Source organism: Mastomys coucha, unplaced genomic scaffold (assembly GCF_008632895.1).
Source record: "Mastomys coucha isolate ucsf_1 unplaced genomic scaffold, UCSF_Mcou_1 pScaffold7, whole genome shotgun sequence".
Classification (NCBI taxonomy): Eukaryota; Metazoa; Chordata; class Mammalia; order Rodentia; family Muridae; genus Mastomys; species Mastomys coucha.
In genome coordinates, this window is record NW_022196913.1 from 39,305,101 (window position 1) to 39,317,021 (window position 11,921).

The 11,921-nt window shown below is 38.7% G+C and overlaps 1 protein-coding gene across 1 annotated transcript in view; it reads right to left on the reverse strand.

Moving 5' to 3' along the window:
• Positions 1-11,921, reverse strand: part of LOC116081498 (enoyl-CoA delta isomerase 3, peroxisomal-like) — an 18,901-nt gene that overhangs the window by 1,484 nt on the left and 5,496 nt on the right. The window contains exons 4-7 of the mRNA XM_031358089.1: positions 11,210-11,279; positions 9,087-9,183; positions 7,991-8,111; positions 637-726 (exon numbers count right to left, since the gene is read on the reverse strand). Coding sequence (XP_031213949.1) covers positions 637-726; positions 7,991-8,111; positions 9,087-9,183; positions 11,210-11,279 — 378 coding nt within the window. The remainder of the gene's footprint in view (positions 1-636; positions 727-7,990; positions 8,112-9,086; positions 9,184-11,209; positions 11,280-11,921) is intronic.

Genomic DNA, 11,921 nt, shown 5'->3' on the forward strand with positions numbered 1-11,921 from the left:
CTTGTCTTTCACAGGAGTAGGGAAGCTGATGGCCTCACTGGGTGAGGGTCTGCAAGCAGCTGAGACCACAACTGTTTTTGTTTCTTGAGGGGCCAGAAGGGAAGCTGCAAGAATGGGAAGCCTAGGGCAGAAATGACCTGAACCCCTAGTAGCTATGGTTTTCTATTTGTAAATGATAACAAGGTGGAGTGGGATGGAGGTATGAAAAAAAATTATGGCCACAGGGTTAATTTGGAAATATTCAAAAGTCCCTTGTCTGGGTGGTTGTCCTACTGTTGAGCTCTAAGCATGTGAATGAAGAGATACAGGTTTCTATTACAGTTTTTATAGAAATATAAAAACCGAGGCCAATGGGCAAATGTCCTCTTTACAGCTACTATTTATTTGTCTTTTAGAAACGTAAACACATTCCAAGGTCCTGTGCTGCCATCAGTGCTCCGCTCCAGCTCTAGATCACCCACTGTCAGACACTGTCTCTGCATAATGAAGTATAGACAGGGCCCCGACCCTTCCCTTAGTCTGGTTCCTCCATGTCACAGAACAAGTAGTCATCCTTAAAGCTTTGCCCAATGGAAGGAAGACAGAGTACAGCTTTGCCTTGGCAGCACACTACATTTTAAGTTTTTCCTACGTTACCTTTGCTGGGCCCATTATCTTTGGAAATGTGTAAGAGGAGCATGCTTCTGAGATCTGGCCGAGATGGGTGAATGGAGTATGAAATGTTGCCTAGTTGGGATGGAGGAAGAAAAGGAAATGAATTTTTGAGTGATTATTTTAACTTTACAACTCATGTGTGCATGTGCGTGCACACGCGCACATATAGCCTAGACTCTCACCATCCCTACCACAGCCTCTCAAGTGCTAGAATTAGCAGAAATGGATTACTTATGCCCATCTCACTGTCCTTTTCTTTATCCTTCCTTTTATTTTTATTTTATGTGCATGGCTGTTTTGCCTGCATGTACTTCAGGGCACCACATCTACGCAGTGACCATGCAGACCGTAAGAAGGCATCAGATCCTGTAACTGAAGTTACAGATAGATGGTTGTGAGGCACCCTGTTAACTCGAAGAACTGAACTCAGATCCTCTAGAGGAGCAGTCAATGCTCTTATCTGTGGTAGTTCACTAGTGGGAATGGATGAAGATATTTAAACTAATATTATGTGTTATTCTGTACATACATAATTCACTTATTGTGTTTTATCAATGTATTTTTATAAAGAGAAAATTATACAGTTATCGACAACTCCATTATCTCCTAGCTGGAAAGTCCCCTGGAAAGTGCCCTTATGGCAATGCTGTCTTTCTATCATCCAGGTGCATCACTATCCTCTCTCCATCCTGCTATTTTGCCCTGCTCTAAACATGACATTCATGAAACCCTATATCCAACAGACCTTTGCTCTTGCTCCGGTTACTTAGGTTTGGAAGTTACCCATGCACTGCTGGGTGCTAGTAGGCTCTTTGTTGTTGTTGTTACTATTGCTGTGTGGTTGTGTCATCACTTTTTGATCTACATGCACTGTTTCCACTTTTGTGGCTATTATCAGTCAAGAGCCATAGACTTGCTTGATAGAATACATACAATTCCCACTTGTCAATAATACCCCAATGAAGCCGACAAACAAATCTTTTTCCAAAAAAAGTAGTCGTGAATCCTTCTGTTCAGGCGTCCTGTTGGATGTACACTTTCTTCTTTTTTTTTTTTCCCATGTGTAAGAGGTTTAATTGAGAGGATGAGAGGGGAGTACCATCGAAAGAGAGGAGGGAGAGAGAGAGCTTTTTTTTTAAAATTGATTTAAGTTTTATTGCATTATGATGAGAAAAATACATGATTTCAATTTATCTGAATTTGTTTACATCTAAAAACATATTTTAAGTAAATAGAATTAAATCACATTCTTGTTTCCCTTTTGTACTCCAGCTCCTCCCAGAGACCCCCCATCAATACCTATAATACCTTTTTTATCATATTCTTTAAAATTTATAAAATATAACAATAAAAATGAGTATTATAAAAGTTGTTTGATATAAAACAATCAATTTAACAGTCTTATGTAGATGCTTGTCTATAGCAGTACTGAAAATACATACATTTTTCTCAATATAAATTTTAAATAACTCCAAACATATTAATTGTATATTTTAAAATAATACATCACTACTAGTATTTTTTAAACGAACATAAATATATAGTCTTTTTGTTTGTTTGTTTGTTTGTTTGTTTTGTACTTAGTAGAGCTTAAAATCTTGGCTCTTACTGTGGTACAAACCCCAAAATAAGAACAATTTTTAGACATTGAAGTTCGTTGTAATAAGGCTGTACTTCAATGACCCTCACAGCACCAAAGGGTTGACAGTTCTGCTGTGCCAAGGAATGAATTGTAGGCACGATTTTTGGATACAGACTTCCTACTATGATCAAAGCTATTTGACTTGAGTGAGTGACTTTATTCTCAGCCCACAGAGAACAGGTTACATTCATTTAAGAAATGGTGTGTGTATTAAGATGGTCTATCCATAAAGTCATTCACCAACTGTTTCAATGAACAATGTTTCTGCTTGGAGGGTGGCATAGACATTAGGTGAGGGTAAGAATCTGGTTCATTGACTGTGATAATTTGGAAAAGCATTCATCTCAGAGAAAGAGTAACTTATAAAGTCCTCTTCTTCAAACTTGATACAATAGTTACAAATGTCAAGCATAACATTCAGTCTCACGTTTTGTTGTTCTCTTACAAGCCACCTTCCAAGTTAATTGTCTATGTTTCTTTTGGTTGTATAAATACTTTGAGATATGTACGCTGTTCTGAAAACCATAGTATAGTGTGAAAACATGAAATAAACAATCCTACTAATAGAGAGGCTGGGATAGGAGAAGCATGATTTCAAGACCATTATGTGGTACACAGCAAGACACTGTTATGTACAAACAAGCAGAAAGTATATATGGATTGTACAATATTGGACCTATTTCCACAATTACCAGATTAGAGAGACCATTGATAGCAGTCAACAAATTTCTAATTCCTCATATTTTTGGATTTCAATCAATTAGGATATGTTGGTAATATTAATTTTCATATTAAGATATTAAGAAAAAGCAATTGTTACTTCCTGTTGTTTTTGTTGTAAGAGGTGAAATTAGGTTTGTGTGGGTTTGTTGAAAGATTACCTTCTTGCTTCTTCTAGTGTGGTTTTTTTCCTTATGCTCCTTATGTTGGTGTTTTTCATCTATTCTCCTTTGTAGGGCTGGATTTGTGGAAAGATATTGTGTAAATTTCATTTTGTCATGGAATATCTTGTTTTCTCCATCTATGGTAATTGAGAGTTTTGCTGGGTATAGTAGCCTGGGCTGGCATTTGTGTTCTCTTAGGGGGTCTGTATGACATCTGCCCAGATCTTCTAGCTTTCATAGTCCTGGGTGAGAAGTCTGGTGTAATTCTGTTAGGCCTGCCTTTATATGTTACTTGCCTTTCTTCCCTTACTGCTTTTAAAATTCTTTCTTTGTTTAGTGCATTTGGTGTTTTTATTATTATGTGATGGGAGGAATTTCTTTTCTGGTCCAGTCTATTTGGAGTTTTGTAGGCTTCTTGTATGTTCATGGGCATCTCTTTCTTTAGGTTAGGGAAGTTTTCTTGTATAACTTTGTTGAAGATATTTACTGGCCCATTACTCTTCAGTCTCTTCTATACCTATTATCCGTAGGTTTGGTCTTCTCATTGCATCCATGAGCTTTTTTTTTTTTTTTTGCATTATGATGAGAAAAGTTACATGATTTCAATTTATCTGAATTTGTTAACATTTAAAAACATATTTCAATTAAATATAATTGAATCACATTCTTGTTTCCCTTTTGTACCACTGCTCCTCCTATAGACCTCCCGTTCAATACCTACAATATCTTTTTTGTCATATTCTTAAAACTTATAGAATATTATAACAATAAAAATAAGTATTATAAAAGTTGTTTGATATAAAACAACAATTAATTTAACAGTCTTATTATGTAGGTGCTTGTCTACAGCAATAGTGAAAATACATTTTTCTCAATATAAATTTTAAATAACTCTGAACATATTAACTGTATACTTAAAAATAATACATCACTACTAGTATTTTCTTATAAAGTCTTTTTGTTTGTTTTGTATTTAGTATTCTGTATTTGAACAGCTTATATATTTCAAAAGTATTTATATACCCAAAAGAAACATAGATGATTAACTAGGGAGGTGGCTTGTAAGAGAACAACAAAGTGAGACTGAATGCTTTGCTTGACATTTGTAACTCTTGTATCAAGTTTGAAGAAGAGGACTTTATAAGTTACTCTTTCTCTGAGATGAATGCTTTTCCAAATTATGACAGCTAATGAACCAAACTCATACCCTCACCTAATGTCTATGCCACCCTCCCTCCAAGCAGAGCCATTGTTCATTGAAACAGTTGGCGAATGACTTTATGGATAGACCATCTTAATACCTATACCATTTCTTAAATGAATGTAACCTGTTCTCTGTGGGCTGAGAATGAAGTCACTCACTCAAGTCAAATAGCTTTGACCATAGCAGGAAGTCTGTATCCAAAAATCGTGCCTACAATTCATTTCTTGGTGCAGCAGAACCATCCTGGAGCTTTTTGCTTTTTGCATTTCCTTTGGCTGTTGTGTCAAAGTTTTCTATGGTATCTTCTGCCCCTGAGATTCTCTCTTCTATCTCTTGTATTCTGTTGGTGATGCTTGCATCTATGATTCCTGATTAAGAAATTAGGTTTCCTATCTCCAGGATTGTGTCTCTTTCTGATTTCTTTATTGTCTCTATTTCCATTTTTAGGTTCTGGATAGTTTGGTTTATTTCTTTCAACTGTTTGGTTGTGTTTTCCTGTAGTTCTTTAAAGGATTTTTGTGTTTCCTCTTCTAGCTGTTTACCTGTGTTCTCCTATATTTCTTTGAGGGAGTTATTTATGTCTTTCTTAAAGTTCTGTATCATCATCATGAAAAGTGATTTTAGATCTGAATCTTGCATTTCCGGTGTGATGGTGGTGTCTCATATTTTCAGTTTATATGACCTTTATGATATTGATATGATATCATTATGACTAATGTTGTTGGACATATTTTTATATACTTAATCACCATGGGGATGTCATCTTCAGTGAAACATGCTAATATGTTTGCCACTATTTTTAAAGTTAAATTATTTGCATTCTTTTTCTTGAACTGTAAGAATTCCTTATAGATACAAGTTACAAAAAAGTATCATGGAAATAATTTTTTTTACTGTCTGTGGCTTAAATTTTGCTTTAAATAAAAATAATGTTTGGATAAAGGGTCTTGCTGTGTAGCCCAGGCTAGCCTCAGTCTCCCAGAAGAGTGCTGGGACTAGAGGCATGAGCTGCCACACACTACTTGCTTTTTTTTCTGCATAGAGGAGAAGAAGGGTGTAGAAGAGTGTCTCATGTAGAGTAGACTTGAACTTGCTATGAGGACAAAGATGACCAACTTCTGAGCCTCTATCCTCTCTATTTCCTAAGTACTAGAATTGCTCCCATATACCATTATAGACAGCATCCACATCCAGTTCAAATTTATTACATCTGTCTGTCTGTCTGTCCGTTTATCCGTCTATCTGTTTGTCTGTCTGTCTGTCTGTCTATCTATCTATCTATCTATCTATCTATCTACTTGTGCTGTGTGTGTATGTGTGTTTGTATGTATAAAAGAGAGAGAGAGACAGAGACAGAGACAGAGAGACAGAGAGACAAGAGACAGAGAGACAGAGAGACAGAGAGAGAGTCAGAAGACAGAGTTGGTGCTCTCCTTCCACCAGGCGGGTCCCAGGCTTTAAACCTGGGCAATCACATGAAGTAACACAGTTGTCTTTGCTTTATGAGCTGTCTTACCTTCTCCTTAGAGAAGCAGGCTATTTTTAATGCTCCCTCTCATGGTTTAAAGAGCCACTATTTTTCATTCCTTGTGTGCTATTTCTCCTCACTGCCCGTTTTTACACTAGATTCTTAATCTATTGCTTTATTCATATACTTTAAAAATATTTCAGAATGACCAGCTTTTGTTGGTGAATTGAACAATTGTTTTCTCAATCTTCCATTTGTCTCAGTTTTGCCCTAGAGGTCTCCTGCCTTCTTCAGATTCCACAGTCAGTTTCAATGTTGGGATTGAGATGATAAGCACGTTCATTTTTTTTCTATACTTAAGAAAACATTTTTTTTTTTTTGGTGAGACAGGGTCTTACTCTACAGCTCAGACAGGCTGGCCTCAAACTCATGACAATCTTCCTGCCTCATCTTTCAAAGTGCTGGGATTATAGGTATAAGCCAACATACACTTTTAAAAAATATTTTTTGATGAATAAGAAATATTTTTGAAAGGGAACCACTAATAAAGTAGACAAATGCTTAGATTTAATTTCCAATAGTAAGACATAGTAGAATTTAATGAATTTTTGTGAGAATGTACATTATACGTAGCATGTAAATAAAAACATAAAATACTCTTATTAATGTCACTTTTCTTTTCACTCCAGAAAACTTGGTCAGGAAAATATACTTCAAATATACAGTCAGGAAAAAAAGGAGCAGCAGTAGCTAAGGAGCCATAAACAGGTACATATGAACTTGACAACCAGCAGTTACACAATGCTTATTTGCAGAGGTAGAATGGTAGATGCAATTAAGGGCTGGGCTCTAGCAGTTAAAGGCTCTGGTTAAAGGCTTTGGGATAATTCCTTGTCCTCTTTGTGATAGGTTCCTCTATCTATAAACCTAGTATGACCTTATAGGGCTGCTGTGTGTATTGTATAAAATGTGTATATGTGTAATGTGTATTAACAGAGTACCTTCACACTGTGAGCATTCAAACATTTATTTGGACAAATTTAAAACTCACATAGAAAAGCTGCATTTAATGGTAGAAAAGCTACTAGCATTTCTATCCCCTAGTTGTATTTAAGATCAGTATCCATCACAGACAGACAGCATGATGATGGATACCTTAATAGGGTTGAACGTGAGCCCGTGCCTGTTTTTGAGGTCAATAAAAACCCAGGGAATCTCTTCAGTGATTGATTAACCAGGAACCTTTATCACCTCCTAAGGAGAAGGTGCCAGAAGAACCTGAGGGCTACTGGCCTATAATCCGGGGTCAGTGTTCTAGGTTCAAGTGTGAAGGCAACTGTTATCACATCTGGTGTTTATAACAACACATCTCAGAAAGAGTCTCGGGTTTCAGCAGTCAGGGACCAGTGAGATTTAAGTTATGGAGAGCAAATGCTAGTAGCACTGACTTATATCTGAGTGTTTTTCCCCAAATAATAAATTTCCCAATATATATTTAAGGTTAAACAATATGCTAGTATGACATACATATAAGCAAACAGCCACTTTAGTGTGACCAGATAACTCACATTGTCATACCCTAGCCATGGGTAGCCATAAGGTATCTATTAATTTGGCAAACTTCCTGGATATAGTCCACTAATATTGACTATAATCCTCACCCTGTACATGAGATCCTTTTGCCCTATGTATCTGCCTCCTTAGTCAGTATCACCTAATAAAATGGTTCTTCTTTCCTTGCTCCCTGCCTCCTTCCCTCCCTCTCCCTCCTTCCCTCCCTCTCCTTCCTTCCCTCCATTCCTTTCTTTCTCTGATGTTGCTGAGGATCCAATTCAGAGCTTTACTCACATTAGTTGAATGCTCCACTACGGATCAAAACCCTACTCTCAAGTTTTTAAACTTAAATCTTTGTCTTCGTATTTTGCCTATGTTCAAAATATTTTACTTTTGGCCATCACGGAGAAACACTATAGTAAGAACAAAAATTAAAATGTTAATTAATATAAATTAATCTTTCCAGGTGACTCTAGTTTGTGTTAAATTGACAAAAACTAACCATCATAACCATTAACTTTAGTTCTAACCACCCACAGGAGCAGACCCACAGGAGCTCACTAATTAGCTGTGAGTGGACTTACCCTGTCAGAAGCATAGACAGCATCAAATAGTCCCAGGAGAGTGACAGCGATTCCTATAGCTGGGCCATTTACTACTGCAACCAGAGGCTTGGGAAAGTCTATAAAACAGTTTACAAATTCCCTACAGCAATGGAAATAGGAAAGCATTAAATATTTCAAATTAGCCCTACCTAACTATAGAAAGGATTATATAAACTAAAGCTGACACCACCCTTAAGGATCACCTTCCCAGACTAAACCAAGATCCTTGTATATGGGGCCTAATAAAAGGTCAGACTATAACTTCTACAAGCTGAGCCTGACTCACACTCTTTTCTGAGCAATGAGTTCAGGACTAAGGTTCAGCTGTGGCCTGAGAGATCATGGTGGGTGACTCAGTTCATGACCCCATATTCTGTCATGGGAAGACTGGAGACTCAGCAGAACTGGGAAGCTGAAGCTGAAGCTGAAGCCTTCAACAGCTTCCAAGACTACTTCCAGTGTACGGCCACCACCCACAGGCACTGTCTGTTCACACCATGCATGAGAACTCACACTCCCTCTGTTCTTTTTCACCTTACCCTTTCCAGTCAATCCGACGGAGAGGGCAGGATGAAGAGAGGGAATCTGATGGGGAATCGCAATAAAGTGCGTCAGCACAGACGAGTGGGCATTTTACTGATGTGTTAAGAGTGACCCCTCTTGGGGAGGCTGAGAAGATGACTCAGCATTTAAAACACCTGCCTATCAAGTAGGAGGGCTAGAGTGAAGGTTGGATCCCCAGAACCTGAATAAATTCTGTGTGGGGATGGAGTCCTGCTTGTCCTTCTGGCCTCAGAAGGTAGAGATGGGAATCCAGAGCAAGCCAGCTAGCAAGACAAGCCATATGAGTGAGGCTGGCATTTGAGTGAACAGGTCTCAATAAGTAAAGTGGAAAAGCATAAAAGATGATTGTCTATCTAAGACCTGACACACATATACATACACATACACATATATATACCTGGGTTTACAAACATGTGAAATATGCATACATGCAGGTACACCATAAATACATATGGGAAAATGGAAAAAAAAAAAGAATGAACTACTTGGGATCAGACTAATGTCCCATTACCTCAGTTGCTTAGCAGATGTGGCTACGTCCCGTATTTCACCAGCATCATTAATTAAGTTAGTCAGGTCATTCCCGCTGCTGTAGTAGTCACCAGTTCCTGAGAATGGTACAATCAACACTTTAATGAACACACACCTTCAGTGGAAGGCACAGTTCATTCACATAGCTACTCATTCTGCAACCGTTGTGTACCTGCTGTGGGCAGGGCTCTGGGCCATGCACTAGAAGCACACTGGTGAGTCTCATTAACACGCCAGGGAGTAGCAAGACGTGGGTGTTAAAGAGCACAAGTAAATGGAGATGGTATGACTACATACAACATGGCAGACAGGACAGGGCTGGCCTATCAGAGTGTTTAGGGCTGATCTCACTCAGGAAGGCACAGCGGGGACAGCTGGACTGAGAGCTGAAGAACAGGCAAGGCTGGCAGAGAGGAAACAGTGCAAGCGAGGTTCTGTGTCTGAGGTCTCCAGGATGCACACAACAGACTGAAAGAAGAGGCTTCAGGGCTGAAGCAGAGAAAGAAGTGGGTACAGGGAGGACTGCTGTACTTAATTAAGATGAGTGCATAGGCTGTGTGGGGCTGCCCACAGTAAGAACCGTTGCCTCTGTTAAGAGCCAGTGAAGGTGTGTGTTTATTAAAGCATAGGTTTGCCTACCATGAAATGGATACTTCTTAATGAGTTTTCTTTTGAGAAGGGGTCTCAAGTAGCCCAGGTTGGCCTCAAATTCTCAATGCCATTGAGGGTGACTCTTAGCAGCTGGTTTCCTGTCCCCACTTACTGATCACCAGTATTTTAAGTCCTGTGCCACCATGCCCAAGCTAGGGATCAAATCTAGGGCTTCTTGATTCATAGGCAAGTACTCTAACTCAGGCTGTTATCCTAGCACCATTAAATACTTTTGATAATTGTAAAAACTGGAGCGATCCCAGGCCAAACGAGATACAGTGCTTCCCCCTTATCCTCTGGGGAAACATTCCAAGATGGTCCATAAATCCCTGAGACATGGGACGGTACCAGGCTTTAAAGTATATATTATCTTTTTTCCTTTCTAATTGATCTTCTCTGTTTTCAGGTTTTACATCTATGGAGTCAAGCAACAGAAAACATCTGAGGACAAACACATATATCTGTATTGAATATTCACAGACTTTTTCCCTTGTGATTGTTCACTTCTAAACATTGTGATGAATTCTGACATAACATTACTCTGTGTTAAGTACTGCTAAGACACCCAGAGTGAACTTAAAAGTAAATGGAGTGTGTAGGCCTTCTACCCAAATACCACATGATTTTACATATACATGATTTTATGTGTGTAAAAGTTCTCTATTGATTAGAGTCATGGAACTAATTCCTAGAAGACGCTTAGGGAGACTGTATATACATACCTGTGATAAAGTTCAGTATGTAGGTTGGGTAAGATATTTACAACAACAAACTTTAAAAGTGGCAATATACTATATAAGACTTATTGAAAACATACTGCTAATTTTCTAGAAACTTCTACTTAATCTAGGCCAAGGGTGATGAAGCATAACTGAAATTCCGCAAGGCAAAACTATGGACAGAAACATTCAGCGGAGGGGCTACTGTACTGACGCCTCAGAATGTCCCAGACTTTTTTGTCTAGCCCTGCCATCCCAGATGCCCCAGTGAAGTCACTTTCAGACTCTGTCAACAGAGTATAACTTCAGCTCAATACTATAGAACTCACACGAGTTGAACCAAACAATCTCCTTATTTTGATGTTTTTGCTGAACCTTGTTTTAAAAACTCCTCTATATGTTTGTGTATATCAAGCTGTGATTTCTTTCCATTGTTTAAGAGAACCTATGGATAGACAAAAGCTGTCTATTCATCCAGTTTTGGACAGCTGAGTGGTTTTCTGTCCTGACCACGACAGTCACAATAAGCTTTACTGTGCCAGTCAAGTTGGGGCATATGGTTTATCATAAATAACCATCAAAGAGTACTTGTCTTATGTCCATGCTATTATGGTACATTTATAAATTAGACCACTGCATACTGGAGAAGACCTTCAAGCAATATTGGTTAGTTCCTTGCATAGTAAGAGACTCCCTAAAGTAGAAATTGAGTAAGTCTGAGTAAGTATCTTACCTGTGAAAACAGTTATGACTGAGTTATCCGTGCTGGCATTTTTAAGTGCGAGCATAATATCGTGATACATCTACGTGAATGAAAAGACAGATAAAAGAACAATGAAAATGAGATCCATCATCCAGTGGACGGAGCCACTGTATCAGGTTGAAGGCCTTTTCTCCACACAGCAATAAACGGTCTTAGAGATTGTATTGATACCACAAGAGGCTTCTCGAGAGGATTTCTGTTCTCTGACAACTCCAGGGTGCATGTGATGCACAGATGCTGTGGCAGATGTACCAAATAACCACTGTGATGGTTTGTGTATGCTGGGCCCAGAGAGCGGCACTATTAAAAGGTGTGGCCTTGAGTAGGTGTGGTCTTTTTGGAGTAGGTGTGGCCCTGTGGGTGTGGGCTTTAAGACTCTCATCCTAGCTTCCTGCAAGCCAGTCTTCTGCTAGCAGCCTTTGGATGAAGATGTAGAACTCTCAGCTCCTCCTGCACCATGCCTGCCTGGATACTGCCTTATTCCCGCCTTGGTGATAATGGACTAAACCTCTGAACCTGCAAGCCAGCCTCAATTAAATGTTGTCTTTATAAGAGTTGCCTTCGTCATGGTGTCTGTTCACAGCAGTAAAATACTAAGACAACCACTTTGTTCAAAAAGTGAACAAGAGAGAGACCCAGTCCTTTAGCTTTGTGGCTGGACAGTTACTGTGCTCCAACAGGG